At 37.9% G+C, this 19,129-nt stretch overlaps 1 protein-coding gene across 1 annotated transcript; it reads left to right on the forward strand.

Annotated features, from left to right (window-relative positions):
• Nucleotides 1-1,191: 1,191 nt before the first annotated feature.
• Nucleotides 1,192-16,257, forward strand: tm6sf2b (transmembrane 6 superfamily member 2b). Its single transcript, XM_058638836.1, has 11 exons — nucleotides 1,192-1,249; nucleotides 1,604-1,721; nucleotides 4,229-4,332; nucleotides 6,241-6,338; nucleotides 6,518-6,621; nucleotides 8,086-8,168; nucleotides 8,517-8,641; nucleotides 8,934-9,035; nucleotides 11,655-11,747; nucleotides 14,604-14,723; nucleotides 15,822-16,257. The coding sequence occupies exons 2-11, from the start codon at nucleotides 1,642-1,644 to the stop codon at nucleotides 16,068-16,070; spliced, it is 1,158 nt and encodes a 385-aa protein (XP_058494819.1). The 5' UTR covers nucleotides 1,192-1,249; nucleotides 1,604-1,641; the 3' UTR covers nucleotides 16,071-16,257.
• The last annotated feature ends 2,872 nt before the right edge of the window (nucleotides 16,258-19,129 follow it).

A 19,129-nucleotide genomic window follows, 5' to 3' on the forward strand; every position in this document is an offset into this window, starting at 1 on the left:
GCATGACCCTGACTCTCTTAAAGGGCAAGTTCACCCATTTTGTCTCCACTTGGTCAAATGAAGAATTAACTTAAAATCATTATGAGGCTGCTGTGTCACATTCTATTACACAGTCGGATAAAATTTGACCAGGTGTTCTGTTTTCTTTCTTTCTTTCTCTGATTTTTTCCAGGTCTTTTACTTGTAAAAACTTGACAGAAACAGTAAACAGTAAAGAGCAGCAGTGTAGGGCTTTTATTTTCTTTTAAAAGGAAGGGAGATTGACGTTGACTTTTTGTCAATTTCATTTTTTCAAATCCCAACTTCCTCTGTAATGAAATGTGTACCTCAGATCCACCACTGTTTAACGATCGAATAACACATTGATCTCTGGAAATTAGTGGGAACAAAACTGTATCTTTTTTATGGGAAGTGGCCCTTTAAATGTGGAGTGGAACCCTAATTAATGTTATTGCTAAAACCTGTGTTTGTTCTACTATTTCATGTTGAGAAATATCTGCTGTGGAAAAGGTCTGTTACACCACGTTTATTCAAGACATGCACACGTGGAATGAGTTAAACTCATTGACAAATGACTCTAATATACAGTTAAGACCCTCTCTCAGTCACAGCATTCCAATCCAAATGCCAATGGTCACATAAAAACACAATACTGCACTTTTGCACCGCCGTGTTCTATATTCATATACTGTATAAACATGTATGCATACTATATATATATATATATATATATATATATGCGTTTCCACAACCAATACAAATATTTATCTACTTATGTATGCACTGGGCACACATTTTACCGTGCAAATTCATACAGTATATGTGAGAATTTTATCACCATATAAGTGAGAAAAATGTCATAAATTACATTTTTGCATTTGGTGATGAGGACATGGTCAGCTGAAAATGTTTGGTTTGCCAAGAGAAAGTTGTTTCTTGCTTTTAATATTGTTTTGTATTTTATTTTTATTGTATTGTATTGTATTGTATTGTCGGTGCCTTTGTTAGACACAGCAGCATAAAAACAACACCGACTGCAGCACATAACAAAACCCAATAAAACTTGAGAGTGCATTGCTGAATAAAGTGGAATGTGGGCCTATTCCCTAATACGACTTATGCAAATCTCTGACAAAACCAAATTGCATAACTCTCCCCCCAAAAGCTTCTTTGTCTCCACTTCATTATTTTCCCAGCGAAGGCCAAGCCAGCTGTAACTTCATTAATCCACAGAAAGTGCAGCCTGAAGGTAAGAGCCTGCTCTGCCTCCTCTCCGTAGAATTCATTTACATTTTATTCCAGGATATTGGCTCAAAATGATCATTTTATTTATGTCAGTGTTGAGTAATACATTGAGGACATTTAAAAAAACAACTATTATTAAACATTTATCTGCAATAAGAGGCTGTTTGCCAGATTTGTATTATTTGTTATTGTTTGCACTATTTTATTATATTTATGTTTACTTATTGGCTGCTACCGGGACCTCAGTCACCAATTTCATGTCATTCACATGTTAAGTGTAGACTAGAATGACATTAAAACTCTTTGCATCCTTTGAATCGTGTTATTAACTCAAAACATATCTGTGTTGTATTTTCAGCATTGCTGGAGGGAGAAGGCTGAACGATTTGGGAAGAAATGGAGACGTTTGTCTTTTTATTTTCATTTTCTGCACTGGGCATTCTTTATGCCATGAACACCATTCCAGAATTTCAAGAGTAAGTCACAACATTCATTGATTTTATATTGAATTACAGCATAAAGTCTAAGTTTAAATCCATTCTAAATGGAAAGCTGCAAATCATTGTTATTAAATCTTGGCAATAAACTTAAAAAAATATACACTCAAATTAAAGTATGATAAAAAATTCCGAGTATATACATAGAGGAAGTGATTCTTGTATTATGTCATTATGATGTTATTACCACCACTAGAGGACACTGTAAGCTTATAATTCAAGCTGCATTTCTCTCTCCATATTGGATCATAAATCCTTAACAATGTTGACCACAGCTAATTCATTGAGTTCAATTTTCAGTATGTATTAGCTCATAGTATTAACTCACTAAATGATTTAACCCATCATTTATTTTGACGATTGCACACCAGCTGCTGTATAAAGAGATCCAGCCGTGATGTACAATGTTCCATTCTGTCCGTATATGAGATATTTCTCATTTGTGACATACATTTATCCCCCGTGCAAATATCTTTGCCGGCTCGTTCTGAATGTTGAGACTCTGACAATCGATACAGACCGCACAGAAAGAGTTTGATAAATTGCTCTTGACATACAATATGCCTCCTTCTCTTCCACTCTGCAAACAAACAGCACTGTGTGCATAAATCTTCCTGTAGTGTTGATTTGGAGAGGCAGTGAGGGAGCTTCCCTTTGCACTCACAGCAGTTGTTTTCCTTCTGCGGAGTCACAGTGTGAGTTTTCCGAGGCTGTAATGTTGTTTTGCTGAGAGATACACCGGGGACATTAATCTTTTTCTGTTGGCACACCTGACCACCAAACACGGAGAGCAGTGTTGATCTAACGTGGCCTCAGTGAGCTGCTCCTCACACTCCTGAAAAGTTGTGCTTTTAATCCACTAAGCAATAATGAAATATTGGAGAACTTGAGTTTAACAATGGATCATTGTGGTAATATATTTTTAAAGTGCACACTATTATTAATACCATAACTCTGTAACAGTGCCGGCCCAAACCTTAAGCTTGGGGGCCCTAAGCTTATTGTCTTTTATTATTACATTTTATTTATCTTATTCTATTTTTAAGTTTACGTGTACTGTATGTAAGGTGACCTTGATCTTTTTTTTCTTTTACATTAGAATGTTGGCATTGATTTGCATTCATACTCAAAGTGAAGCACTGAGTAGTTGTGTTACTGAACTTGAATTGAAAAATAACAAAATACAACAGCAGACGTTCCATTTGCAGCAAACTAGTTTAATGGGCTTTTGGTTTTTAAACGTAGGAACAGATGTGCAAATGTGCACTCAATTTGCAATATTTAAGCACAAAATAAAGCCAAATAACTTAAAACAAACAGATAAACATGTACGTAAGGATATGCACGTCTTCAATATCTTACTGTCCACTACACAGTTCCAGCACGACTCGACTTTTTTTTGCTTTTCCGTTAGGTATAGTACCAGGTACTTTTTTACCATGCCATGCCATGATGGATGTGCCCACGTTGAGGAGGTACTATAGATATGGAAAATGATACAACATCGAGTAGAGTTGTGCCGTGCCGTGCCGTGCCGGAACTGTATGGTGGAAAAGCGGCATTAGTTAAGTTATGCCTCGTGCAGACTGTGCTCTGTCCATGAAAATGACACCATCTGATGATGTGGCCAATAATGAGACTTTAATAATATTATAACAAAACAACAAACTTAATGTAGCCTATACAGTAGTATACTACAATAAAAAAAATACTGTGACTTTTACCTAATCAATCAATCAATCAATCAGTCAATCAAACTCCAGTGTATTTGTGTATCATATTTCATACTGATTAGTTCAATTCAAAGTGACTGATAAACTGAAGAAATAAAGAAAGAAAAGAAATAAAAACACCAACAATGAAGAAAAGATTTTAAATGAAAGAATAAAATATGCTAAATCAATATAGGACAGGGTCAATAAAAAGGATTAAAATATATATGAAATTAGACAGATGAAAAATGAAAACAGAACAAAGATGTATGGCATCGATGCATTAAAATAAGTTAATAAAACTTTTGCAAACTATAAGGCCAAAAAGATACAATGTTAAAAAGATTAACGTTTAAAACATTTCAAAATGTCACTGAAGTGATGCCTTAAACTCAATGATAGTAAAAGGTCAGGGATGAAATACCGTAAAAACTTTATAGTAATTTCTTTCTTTTTTTTATTCATATAACTGTATTTCACCTGGAACTAATCAAACCAGCGCTGCCTTTTCTTTCATTGGAGCCGTTCTCATCTTTCTCACAGATCTCCCCTCACATCTCTGCATTATTTCTTTTGGTACTAACTCATGTGTGTGATTATCATTCACATTTATCATTGTTTGCTAATTCATCACTGCAGAGGAGACTGGCATAACTTCCATATGAAAAAAAACCCTATTAATAAAAAGAATGTAGTTGGCGGTGAGATTGTGTTGATAACATGGACACCGTGCTGTTATTTTGTCTTTGATAACACATTTCTCTGCTTTCACAGGCCATATGTGGTCCTGGGGATCGGTGCTGCTGTGTTGGTCATTGTTTTTCTGTTCTACTTCCTCATCACACGTGTCAACCCACCCAAAGACGCCTTATTCTTTGGTAAATAACTAAAAGCATTTCCTAACTGTGTTGTTACGTATTTCTAAAAAGGAAGAATATTCGGGACTTTCACTCACGACTCACTGGCTTAGAGTGAAAACCTGAATTGTTTTCAAAATGATTTCACCACATATGTTGAAAGCTGCTTAGTCTGATCAGGCTTGTGAAGCTTAGGCTGACATTTCTAAAGAATGACCGACCTTAGTGTTAGCTGAGGACCTACACAATGCTTGTACTTACTCTTTTCTTTTGAGTGAATTGATCCTGAGGCAAAAGACAGCTATTTGAACGCACTAAGACAGGACGACACAATCCAGATTTAGACCATAAGGAGGTTTAGATTGCACTGTTAGCAGCAGATTTCACACTTTGGGATCTTTCTCTTCTTTCACCCTGTTTGGACAATTGTTGCAACTAAACAGCCACCACAGCTGATGCTGAGGGCTATAGTGGAACACAAACAAGTTGATTTATTAGTAAATAAAAGCAGGAAAACAATGAGGGCAGTGACAGAGAGCCATAATCCCTGCTGTTATGCTCTGTCTAGGGGAGTCCTCAAGACTCAAAAAAAAGCCACAGAACCGCTGAATCAATAAAGTGCATTTTATTTACAGCGAAGAACAAAAAGAGGCTTCAGAATGGGCAAGAAAATAAATGACTAGAAAATAAACACATCTTACCTGATGATTCTCAAAATGAAAATACCGCAAATTATAATTAAACATAAACAGGAGAAAATGGGGTCAAAAGGAACTGACTGCCCATTCCTACCACGTCCAAAGAGTTAACGTGGAATTACATGAGTCGTGTCAGAACGTGTCAGGGTGAGTTTGGTGGGAGCTGAGGGATTCCAAAAAACATAACAAGATACAAACTCACACACAAAAAGTATGCCAGCGGTCATAAAACACCTGTTATATATCTGGGATAAACCTGTTCGCTCTTAAGGTTTTGAAGAGATACTGGTGCACAGCAGAAACAAATTGTGTGTTTGCATGTGCAGACGTGAAGGACAGAGAGGAAGGCTGTGTGATATGAGAGTGTTTTGAGTCCTGGCATCTGCAGAGTGATGCTTTTATTGCACTCGGTTTGTTATTCCAACTGTTGTGGACATTTGCTTCGTCCAAATTAGAGCAACAACCTTTTGGAGCACAATACCCAGTAATATGAGAGAGTCCTACAGCTTTGCTGCTTTTGAATCTCAGATTAAATCATGGCTCAAATCATCCCAGTCTTACTCACAGTTCATGTCTTGTTGTTGCGTTTTAACATTGCTGATTGTGTTATACGTTTGTCATGAATGTGTTGTGTTTTAATGTTGTGATGTATTTTTATTGCTTAAGATGTTTTGTTTCGTAAATGTGTTTTTTATTCAGCTGTTAACTTCTTCTTAACAGAGATGTTATTCCCCACTTCCTGGCCGTGGACCGCAAATGAAAACAAGCTTATAGCTGCACACTGTCCCTGTCAATCAAACAAATAAGGAATATAAATGATAGATTAATCATTAAATGAACCTTTTACATACTGTATGTATACCCAATGCAAGGAAGTAGGTTGGTTGAGTTACCCCGCCCCAATCGACGTTATTAACAGTGAAAAAGGAAGCAACCTCTAAAAGGGGATCCAGGTTGAATCCCATACAATAGCACTGTGAAACTATCATTTCCTTACGTGAATCATATTATCAACTTCATTTTTCTACATATTTGGTCATCCATACATCTACTGCAGTGGCCCTATGTACTCGCACAGTTTGCTCATAGTTAATGAAGCTATTTAACACACGTCACAGTTTCCTGGCCCCCGTTACTTTAGTGACATCTGAAGCATTTCTGCGTGGCAAGTTTTATCACTGAATATATTTAAAAAAAAGAATTATGACACAGTGTTTTCTCTCCTCTGCAGTTTTTGCTGAATTCTCATTCACTTGTGTCATTGACCTGACGAGTGCCTTGGAACATGACGGCATTCTCTCTGGGTTTATGAGGTTCTACCAGCAGACAGTAGGTTTCTTATTGTCATAGCCAAATCATAAAAAAAGAAATAGAAATTGAGAGAGAGAGATACTAAATCTGTGTGAGTTGACTGAAAAATGGCTTTGAAAGATGACACAGGCAACAGCAAAGACAGTTTGAGGCCATGTATATCACACAGTATGAATTGATGTAATGTGCTTCTTCAGGGAGAACCCTATCTGGGAACAGCCTATGGCATCATGATGTGCTACTGGGACGGGATAGTGCACTTCATCATGTACCTGGTGATGATCAGCAGGATAACAGACAGGTGGGTGAGAGTTAAGTTGGGTCCACTCACGTCGTTACTCACTTATCTTAGTAAATAAAAATACCTGCATGTAAACGATTGCACAGATAACTAACAATGACCACCATGAGAAACAAACAGAAGGCAATTAAACAGTACTGAAACAGTAAATAAGATGAAGCATCTGAGGGTCTAATGATACTAAATATAAACGGTCAGTTCTCCTTGTTTTATGGGCTTTTGTTAATTGTTTTATTTTTTAAAAGGCACAGAGAATGCATACATAGGCAGATATTAGTGAAGCTCATTTAGCAATGGCTTTTTATAGGCACATGTCTATAATACACTATCTGACTGTGTTTGTAGGAAGTGCAAAAAAGAAAAAGATTGAGCTTATCTGCTGCTGTACACAGCTTCAGGGATTCTGGAAGAATGTGGTTGAATATATAAGCCTCGAAACTGGAAAGGAAATACTTTCACAAGCCAAATTATGTTTACTGGAAATATACCCTGAAGAATTGGTTGCGACTCGGCAGCATTTGTTGCTAATTGAATTTGGACTTTTACAAGCCAGAGGGATAAGTGAGCTATTATAGAAAAATATGGCCATAGTCTCTATTGGAATGTGGATAAAAGAACTGGCAGCCTGCCTGGATTATAACTTACATCGTTAAATGGAAAGTCAAGAATTTTACTTTTGGCTCACCCCTATATGTTTGAGTCTTTGAAAAGTGACTTAAAAATGTTTTGGTAACCTGTAACCACGGCAGTCAGCATCCATTTTGCAGGCTTCTTTGTATTTCAAAAAAAGCCAGTCCAACCTTGACTTATGTGTCAGACTTCTTCCTCGCTTCCTCCGATAGAGGTTTTCTTTGCTTCGTTTCCTCCGGCTCTGTCATGATGAACATCTAAAATGATGCTGTGGCTGCCTTGATTGTATAGCTGGTATCTAGCTATGGTGTGAGTAGTAATATGTGTTTCGTTTTAACCACTACACCAACTGTGTGGCCCCACAATGATTCTGAAGCAGCTAAATTAGGCGACAGTCCTGTCATGCACACAGGAACTGATTTGTGTTATGTCTGGACAGACAGAAGCAACAGCGCTTCAGACGGGTTTAAGTATGACTGAAAACACACAGAAATGCCCACGGAAAGTTGCAGAAGTGAATTCTACTGCTGAAAAAACCAGGATGACAGGATGAACCCTGCACTGCTGCTGCATACACACAAATGCTGCCTCAGTCAGGTCTGATAGTTTTGAGTCACAGAGCCCATTTCAAAATGTAAGACAGGGAGATCAACAAATTACAATATGTGGCTTTAAATAGGATGAAATAGTAATGAATCTTGAATGTAATATTACTTTAAGTGTATCCAGGGTAAACAATGACAACTCAGCTAAGAAAATCTTAGATACAGTATATTTCTCCTACCTTGCCAACACTAGTATGATCACTCATTGTATTTTTGTTTTCTGTCCCAGGAAAGCATACCGTAACGTCGGCCTGCTCTGGGCTGGCTCTTTGTGCGCCAACATGAGCGTGTTCCTTGTCGGGATTGTGACAGGTGAGCCTCTTCTTCTATTCCCTCGTCTTCTAGTCCTGTGATGATGAGCTTAATTGTGTGAACATCCGCACTGCCGTGAACCATCAGTGTCATAGTTCAGCCTGCCAACAAAACACCCACATGCTCTGTGCACAGCCTGCTGTCAAAACCTCCCGAAACAAAACACACGTACACCAACTGTTGTTGGCTTTTCAAACTGCACACAGAAGTGTCACAAGACCCGACATGTCTTTTCTCTCTGCCGAGTCATTCACAAACCTGTAGAGTCCAAATGAAGGTTTTAACAGGACATGCAATTACTAGATTATATGTTCACAGTGTCTTCTTTTTTCTTCTTCTCTCTGGCAGGTAAATATGGGTTAGAGATCCGTCCAGTTTTCTGGCTCAACTTCCTCTTCCTGTTGATGCCTGTGTACGGAGCTGTCACGCTGTTCACCAGGCCCAAGGACAAACCACTCATCGGTGGATACAATGCAAGTCTGACGCATTCGTGGTTAGACCTTGATCTGAACCTGAAAAGTAGTGTTTTTTCTGTATAGTATACTCTACTTTACAGTGATTCAAAACAAATCAATTCATTTATCATTTTATGACTTTTTTGTGTATCATATAATTTTTTATTCTTGACTAAAAAAAACTGTTATTGCAGACTTAAAGGACGAAAACTCTACAGAAACTCCACAGAAACACAGATCTCATTAAAAGGAAACTGAGGCGTTGACTAACCAGCGATGTACTGTACATTGTCTCGACGTGTCCCCACAGGCTCAGCATGCTCAGAGCATGAAACTGATCTGGCGCCCTCTGGACCTGATCCTGGTGCTGCTTCTCCTGGTTGCAATGGCCTTCACTATCCTCAGGGGTTTGGTGAGAGTGCATCATATTTATGTGATGGACAATGTTCATGCAGGGCTATAATGGCACAAAGAAAAAAAGAGTGTCGAGGATTCACAGAGAATGTGTTATTTTTGCCTTTTCAAGGAGCGAGTTCAACTTATTGACCTCATGGGAATGCTTATTTTCTGTAAAAGAATCTGGCTTGAAAGCCCACAAAGCAAAACTGAACAGTGTATGAATACTGTGTAAGTATGAAACAGTTTCTTAAACTAACAAGTCATTTGAGAGAATAGTTTGACATTTGGGACTATAAGAGTTCAATGATAAGACACCTCTGTCATGACCACATGATACATGAAGCTCCTTCCAAGTAATATTGATCTTCTCTAACTCTCAGTGGGAGCGTGATGTCACACGTAACCACATTCAGGATCTTATTTTACTTATCACTCACTGGCCACTTCTTTAGGCACGCTTATATAATGTATATATCTAATCAGCCAATCACATGGTAGTGACACAAGTGCATTCTGGCATGTAGAAATGTAGACGTTAATAATAATCTGGGATTGGTCTGGGATGATTTTCACACAAAACCACACAGAATGGTCTGAATATTCAGTGAGTGGCACTTCTGGTTTGACATAATAGAAACGCAACAGTAACTCAAATATCCACTTATTACAACCAACAGGTATGCATGAGACCACCTTATACCAGTCTAGTATAAAGTACCTTAAAGGACTACTTAAGTAAAAGTACAAATATCTTACCAGAAAGTGACTTTAGTAGAAGTCACCTTTAAACATTACTTGAATAAAAGTCATGACATTTATTGTACTTAAGTAATTCTCTGATATAAAATGTACTTACGTTACGAAAAACTAGTGGTAGGGTGAATTGTCTTTCAACTGGAAGGTTGTGGGTTCAATTCCCCACACTGCTATTTTATATGTGTTCTTGGACAACCCAAGTTGCTCCTGACAGACCATTTACCAACTCTACTTCTTCTGATTATATTTGGTATAGTAACAAGTAACAAAGATAGTTAGGGGAAGTGTACTGTAATAAAAGTACACAACGTATATAGGAAATGTAGTGCAGTAATGAAGTATTTGTACTTTTTTACATTACAACACTGCCATTTGTGAATGTCACAACAGGCCCTTTGAAACATGAAGTTTCTGACTAGTAAAAGGCGAGACTGACGTAAAATTGGCATCCAAACGTTTAAGCTAAACAAGCTCCCATCACGTTCATCAGCCTGTTAACAAAAATACTATCACACACTGTACTTGTGAGTGACGAGACGCTATAGTTACTGTTACGATTACGGTTACGGTCAGAAGACTGTTGCTCCTCGTCCTGCTACATCCACCAGTAGTGGATCTAGAGCATGTGAGGCCCAATGAGGGAAAACACAATTTACCTCGATTAATTGTGCTTTACAACAGCAGGGCAATTAAAGGAGCTTTAAACCATTTTAACGATAATCAAGACACAAACATTTTTTAAGTGCTAAATATGACCAGATGCCACAAAATAAAAGTGAATAATAAATTACTTTTAATTACTGAATTATATAATAATACATAAATAAATATGACCATTTATATATGACTCTAACACTGTATTTGGGAATTCTGTGAATAACTTGCAGTGGTCATTTGAGATGTTGGTATATTGGACTGCTCTACGTTCAGTAGTGTGCAAAATCTTAGGCTACCATTATGTAAAATTATAAATTCATGTCTTTGTTAGGCAATTTGAAGGGAATAATGTGATTGAAAGTTGGTACATTAACAAGCATCCAGAGAGTCGAACTCATGCAACATGTGTATGTAATGCTCAAGCCTGTCTTGAATAACACTGGCGTAATAAACCTTATTCACCATTAATTAGTTGCTTATTAGCATGCAAATTAGTAACATATTGGCTCTTAGTCATTATTAAGTACTTATTAGTGGTAGTGTCACAAGAATAGGAAAAGGAGGCAACTTTAGATTAGGGAACATGATTTGGTTAATAAGTGTTCAACTACTAGTGAATTAATAGTGATCAAGATGTCACTTTAGTATGCGGAACATATTCTAAGTAACAAAGACTTCATTTAGAGTTATTTGGACACATTAACACTTGTAGTTTTTTGTTTTGTTATGTAAGAACAGACCATATTCATTAGCTGTTATTAAGGGAGAATAACTATTATTGTGATAACACCTTCCTTATTTACTACTAATAAGCAATAATTCTGAGGTAAATTACTTCATCTAATTAATAAGAGCCAATATATTACACATTTGCATGCTAACAAGCAACTAGTTAATGATGAATATGTGTTCCCTAATCTAAAGTGTTACCATTTTTTTAAACGAGAACAAGTACGAGGAACACACGTGTTACCAATGACATTAATTATGGTTCCACTCCAGGTGAGACAGGGTCATGCTACTGTTCAAGTGTATATAAACTACTTGACGAAGCAGTTCATTTTAATACTGCATGCATTATCCCTATTGTATGCTGTATTCTAATAAAGACATTGAGAAATAATTATATAATCTATAATTCTAGAGCAACAAATATGAAGCTTTTTCAGTACTGTGTACGTGAGATATTTATGTCATTTTGTCCCCCCCCCACCCGTAGGTGGTTCTGGACTGTCCACTCGAGGCCTGTTCTGTCTACCTGACAGATTATGAACCCTACCTGAAGGATCCTGTGGGCTTCCCAAAGGTCATGGTGGGTGCTTCTCCCTCTGTCTCTGCACTCAGCTTCTCCATCTCCCCCAACAGCAGCTGATAGCCTCTATCCAGCCCGTTTTAAATAACCAACCACACAATGGACCTGTGCGTTCATGGTTATCTCTGTAAAGGTGCAGGAAGCTTGCTCTTATCTCCTCCTTTCTCTGAGCACGCATTAAGGAGTCATTTTTCACCATTACAGCGTGGGGTGAGGGGGCCAGTGCATCTTTGTCTCTCTCATTCATTTGGTTAAGAGAGATAACAGATTGTTATTGTGTGCGTCTGTGGGTCTGCCCTCCATTTTTGTTTCCTTCCTCTGAACGTACACGGCTGGAGGTTCTGTTGTGTTTCTTGTGTGTGGGTACACAGCTTTGTCAATAGGTTATCCAAAGACATTGTTCGGCGGAAGTCCAGGCACAATTGTGAGTCATTGATCAGACAGACGAACCACATGCTGAGAACTTGATAAGCTAATCCCTCGCCCAAAGCCCACCATCAGCATCTCACTGTGTGTGTGTGTGTGTGTGTGTGTGTCTGTGTTGCATAGCATAACTGTTTCTGTGGTATCTAACCTCTTATTTCAGTGATGGTGGCGGACAATATGGGACAGAGTTACAGAATTAATCAGGACCTCAGACTAAGAATGAATAGAAATGGTTCAGCCGTATAATTTTCTCTTTCATAAAGTAGGAGTTGAAGGTCAGGGCACTTTCTATAATGGCACTTGTGTCAAAGTAATCATTTTCTGTTGCATGGCACCTTGGAACCGATTTGAGATTGTGAAATGAGAGTTTCCATGTTCTTCTCCACTACTTTCATTTCATTTTACAATAATATTCAAAACATGATAAAACATGATGATAAAATGATGTGCTAGTAGTTAGTTAGGGCCCAGTGGTTATCATTTATTAATATAGTTTGGTTTAGTAGTTGGCACTCTTGCCTTTGCAGCAAGAAGACCCAGGTTCGTGATTCGGTTGAAAGAAGAGCCTTTCTGCATGGAGTTTGCATGTTCTCACCCACAGTCCAAAGACATGCAGATTTGGGGATTAGGCAAACTGGACACTCTAAATTGAGCGTAGGTGTCAATGGATGTTTGTCTCTATGTGTGGCCCTGCGATGGACGGGCGAACCGTCCAGGGTGTGACCCGCCTATTGTCCTATGTCAGCTGGAATGGATGGATTTATTTATACAGGTAGTCTCATTGAGACATGAGGACTCATTCTCAAGAGAAACCTCTTTCAGACAGACAGAAACACAGAAGCACAGTCAAAACAATACAGTAAAATCAAAGTGCCAAGCGGAGCGGATTAAAACGCTAAGAACAGGAACAAGTTTCCAGAGATTTTTCAAATGCCCTCAAGTCCCCCAATGGAATCAACCTGGACAACTTCAGATCCTGTTGAAATGTGGAAGGGGCAGAGTAAGAAAATGCCTTTTTGCTATGCTCTGTATGCACTGAAAGAACGCTGAAAGTAGTAATAAAGGCCTGGCAGCACAGACATGTAGGAAGTCGGTCTTCAGTACTGTGCAAAAGTCTTGCGTTCTGTGATCACTGGCGTTTGGATTGGATAAATATAAACGAATGTCAAACCATTGTCAAATGAGTTCACACAATGCTGATGACATCTATCAGCTCCACACGACTCTCTCTCTGTGTGTTTCTCAGTATCGCAGTGTCAGCATTCCTGCGCTGCACACAGGAAGTGATTTGTTGTATGTCAAGACAGATGGCTGCTAATAGGTTAGTGTATTACTAAAAGCAAGAAAGAGACACCAATGAAAAGCCTCAGAGGGGAGTTCTACTCGTGGAAAAACACAGTCGTTCAGCAGTTTGACTGGATAAATGCTTCTTACCTGCTCCCTCAATCAGACCTGACAGTTCTGCTTGAAATAGCCTCTTTTCAGTTGGAGGACGCAGCATACAAATAATTACATTGTGACATTATCAACAACAAAAACTACCATACACAATACACACAGTACAAACTTTTTATTCCAAGTACCACCTGAGAAAATATTGAGCTCTCGAAGTGCAACATTATCACCAACGTTAAAATACAGTGGTGTAAATAGGCCACACTGTTCACAGGAAGCAGATTTATTCCCAATAAGATAATTTGGTCTATCACCATCCTCCTCTTCCTCACATATACTTCACACACTGGTATAGTGAGATTAGATTAAGATGTAATGAAAGATAAAGTGACTCTGATTATTATTATTATTTCATTTATCATAATTTTTCTTGTTATTTGTTTCATTTTCTACGCACACCAGTCAGAATCCCTCAGCTCCACTCTGATCACATACCCTGGTATATACAGTTGAACAGTATTTCAGCTCGCGTACAAATGGTGGTACATGTACCACAGTTTGAGAACCATGGCTCTAGTCCCAACGAAGCTAAGTTACATTTACTTCTCATACACCTACATCTTAACTGCAAAAATGGTAAGTTTCAAGCCCTGTCAGTGTTGCCTTTATGCCGTGTGTTAAATGGGGAACCCGTGGTAATATTTTGAGGAGTCAAGGCCTCCTCTGTGTACAGTGTCAGCAGGTGAAGTGCTGTGTCGGCCACAGGAGAAAGAAGATATGCTGTATTGTCTGCAGGAATGCTGTTCATGCAGACCGGTGCTCGACATCAGCAGCGACAGTGATGGAGGGAAAAGCCTTACGGCACTTTCTTTGTCCATTTTCTACAGTGTCCAGAATACCCACTGGAATATAAACTATAATGTCTACATTTCCAACTCACTCATGTCAGTTTATGATGCAAAATACAGACTGGAAAATCAAATGTGAAGGCAGAAAAAGAGGATTTAATTAATGGGTGAATAATGCTTCTTACAGATGCTGCACTCGTTCTTCTATGGACTACCCTTGTTGGGTGCATTTACCTACGGTCTCCTCAAGCCTGGCTGCACATGGATGATAGACTGGACGGTGTTCTTCGCTGGAGCCATGACTCAGGTCTAGATCATTTTTATAAGGGAATCTTGTAGATATGTAGTTAGGATCCAGGTATGACTCAAACTGAATATTTTATTCATATCTTAAAAGAGGTCTGACGTTACACTTCCTGTTTCAACCTCTCATCCTTTACATAATTACCTGGACCACATTCATCCCTTTCCCTCTCCTTATATTCTCCTTATCGGAGTCCTTGATTAAAGTCTTCTTTTGGTGTTCAGGTTGAGGGTGCAGACTCTGTGTTCCCTAACTGATAAATCACCAGCTTTTTTTTTACATGTCTCTGCAGTGGTTTATCACCTGTTAGTGATCCTGATCTGCACAATTGTGTAGACTAATGACTGCTGGGGAAAACATTACTCCAAGTTCATTCTCTGGAGTGTTTGTGCCCTACTGTTGTGAAACAGTAGGGCAGCCTTTACTGAAGTTAAGGATGTTATGGCCCAGTTCAAATGAGGCCCATCAAAAACCTGAACAGTCAGGAAATGTCCATTTTAAGTTAATTTTAGTCCAACAAAATAAATAAACTCATTGCCTTGATAAAGGTAAGTGAATGTAACTATTAGTCTTAAGCATTGTTTAATTTATACCTACTTAAAAGGTGCACAATTAAAAATAGCAAGGGTAATTAACTTACAGGGTCCTTTACACATGTAATATTGTGTTCAAATTCAACACGCAAAATCTGGTGTTCATGTACAACTGCACTATTGTAACATGCAGTAAATGGTAAGTAAGTGTAAATGGTAAGTACGTTTTCTGGCCCTTTTATGGTTAAAATAAGTGGCTTTGGTGTTAAAAAAGAAAAAAAAGAAGAATCCTTAACATCTAAAGATGATTCGAAGCTTATTATTGACTCAACTCAAACATAAAATCCTTTCTATTATTTTGTTGTTGTAATCTCTTGCGGCTTACCTGCATACCCTTCACGGCCCATCAGGGGGCTGTGGCAGAATGAGAATCCTTACATTAGGCTATAAAATGACTTGACGATTGAAACAGTGGAAGCGTCAGTGGTGATAGATATAACATAAAGTATTCTGTGATGCCAGTGTAATCTAATGCACTGATCTTTTTTTCCCCTCTTATTGCTTTCAGTGCCAGTGGGCTCATATCGGCGGGTCCCTCCACCCTCGTACCACCGCTCCATTTCATATACCAAATGATGTTTTCTGGTGTGTTCTGACAGCTAATCTGCTCTACACTGCCACTCCCATCCTGGTGGCCCTGCGGGTTCATAGTAATCCCAATTTCTTCCTCAAGATCAATCAGTTTCCTGGGCAAACGGGTTTACCAAACAGTGAGGAGAAAGATACCAAGTACAAAGACAAATTTAAAAAAATGTAATCTTCACTGACCTTTGGAGTTAATAGGTAATAAATGGAGAGCTGTTTTATTACCGTGTTTCAAAATGCCAAAATGTAACGCTGTCTTGCTCAACATCTTTGGATTTAATTGTTATGTATGTGTTTGTCTTTCTTAATGTCATGCACCGAAACAGCTGACTGGTCAATAAACATGGTTTGCATCACAATGGCTTTGTAATGTAATGGTGATGTTTCAATCGACTATCGTGAATCTTTTCAGGACATTCAGGATCCTCAGAGGATGAAACCCATGGACTTATGCTACTCTACATCAGTACTGATGAATTAGACCATGTTTCTTCCCAATAAGAGTAATTTGCTCTCTCATCATCCTCCTCTTTCTCACATATACTTCACACACTGGTATAGTGAAATTAGATTAAAATGGAGCAAGAGATAAAGTGACTCTAATTACTATTGTTTAAGTTCTTCTTATTTTTATTATTTGTTTCATTTTCTACGCACTCAGGTTAAAATTGGTATGTACAGGAGAACAGTATTTCTGATTTTCCTTCAAGTACCAAAAAAACAACAAATAACAAGTAAGTTAGAACCCCCCATGGTCGTTCCCGTACCTGTCGTGTCATAGAGGTCATATGGAAGACATACGACTCAAACAAAGGTCCAACACGTCTGTTTAGAGTTTACTGAACATTTTCTTGATTCCGTTCAAAAAAAAAGGGGAGATGAATGAACAGTAATATCCTTAAAATGATTGAACCCTTCCATTACAAATATCCCAGTGACAGCTGAAACAACATGCTGTCATGGTTATATTTGTGTGGGATGCGACACTAGAATGTTGGCAGATGCCATCACTAACAGTGTAACAGCCTAATCACTGTCAGTGCAAACAGTGCAGAAGATATGAAAAAGAGTAATATACGCAGTCTTTATGAAAACCAAATATGATTCCACGGCGTAAATGTATTTGTTATTTTTTGTTATTTACCCCTTAAAAACACACATTTCTGTGTTTTTAATTTCGACAATATTTGATCCTTTTTTCATAAATATCTTTTTTTTTATTGTAAACAACATTAACCAAAATACTCACACTAACACCCCTACGCACAAACATGTGTTCACTGAAACCCGGTCATGTCACAATTTATGATGCATCATGACAAAAACAAGTTAAGTTAAGGGTTGAATCATTTAAAAAAAACAATTAATCTTTGATATGTATGATGAGGAGTAAGGGTTTTTATTAATTAAATATTAGCTATTTACGGAAAGGACTGATGTTGGTTTAAAACAATAAAAAAAACAATACAATTTTTATAGCTTCATTTTATATGAACACATTTTGGTGTTCTAGGTGTGTTAATGTAACTTCTTTTTAAGGAGCTAAAGTATTACATAAGAAACACTCCTATATGCTAATCAGGGGCTTCAGTTTTCTCTCTCCTTGCAAGATAAACACTTGTTTTATAATAAATATTTCATATAAATTAATAAATATCTAAATAGTCCAAACCTGAAACCCGGTCCATTTTATTTTACGATTCATATTGTGGTTCAAAGACACTTTGTTCATAAAGCAACTTTTTCCTCTCAGACATCCGTCGTGCTATTTTTCAGGATGTCGTATGAAAACAGATGCACACGATCGAGTTTGCACTTTAGTTAGACAGCAGATGAAGGGGAGTTGATGAAAATACCTGCAAGAATCTCCCGAGTGTTCAACCTCAGATGAAAACGAGCGGCACTCTTCTTTGCTGAAGTTGTTAAATGGTAATAGAGTGTGACTAAATGTGAGAAGGTGGACACAACTCTTCTTTTCTGCTTCAAACAGCCCGGTGAATGACATAACGAGGCCTCTGTGTTCAGCTTGTGTATTAGTCGAAGCAGAGAGAAGATGAAAGCAGCATAATACAGTAAAGTAGAATATGTTGTTTATAAAAATGCAATGAAAACACACATCAACAACAATATAAATACAGAGATTTAGGAATAATGCTTAAATTTACAGTTTGCCGAGCTGATTTATTGCTGACTCTGGTGGACCGTCAAAGATTGCTGCAACTTTCTACAAGTAACATTAGAAAACTAATTAGTTATGATAGTACTGTCATTTGTCACCGCAAAAGAGGGGAACACACACCACTTGCTTTGGTCGTTTGTGTCTATTTATCATTTTTATCTTTTAATTTAAAGAAAGGAAGAAACTTAAGGTGACAATGGAATTTGAGGTCATTAATATAAGTTGGTGACCTGATTGATGGGTCTATTGGCCACATCCTCCCCAAAAACCCAGAAAAAGCTATTTCTCATTTCCAGTAGAATGACTTGACTATAAATTGTTTGAACTGAGATTGCAAACATTTTTGTGGAGAAAAGAATTGACAATGCAGACAGAGGTGAAGATTTCAGCTTAGCAAGGCAAAAGCTTTATTTACAATTTACATGTCACACAGCAGCATTGCAAAATCAAACAGCCTCTGACAGACAGCGATTTGTGTGTATGGCATTTGCTTTGTGTGTGTGTATCAGTGTTTGTGTGTGACAACAGATGGATAAGCAACTATTCCTTTAGAAAAGATCATCCTACCCTTGGCCTGTATTCTTAGTCAAAGATGAACGCCATCCAAAAGTCTTGGACAACAGCTTAGTTTATCTCCAACTTGTTCGCCAATAATATAGTTTATAACAGTATAGTTAGAACAGTCATTAGTTGGAACCAAACACATCTGGAGTCACATCTGGATGTTTCCAGTCCCTAAGTTATATCCAAACTTGCTCGTTCCCTGACCTCTGACCTTTCCCTATATAGTTTTACTTCCACAACACTGAACGCATTTATTATTCATTGCACTTTGACCTTTTTATCAAAGTAACACAATGTAGTGTAGCCTGGCGAAAGTTAACGTAACGGCAGAGGACACAGACACAATTTTGGGGTCTTTATTCTTCAGAGAAGAAAGAATTATAGAACAGCAATGAATAAAAACTTCAGGTGAACTCTGAAGCAGCACTTTGCATGCTGTAAAGTAGAATGTTGGCAGTTGTAGTTGTTTTTGTGGCATAGACCTGAAA

Source organism: Solea solea, chromosome 9 (genome assembly GCF_958295425.1).
Source record: "Solea solea chromosome 9, fSolSol10.1, whole genome shotgun sequence".
NCBI lineage: Eukaryota > Metazoa > Chordata > Actinopteri > Pleuronectiformes > Soleidae > Solea > Solea solea.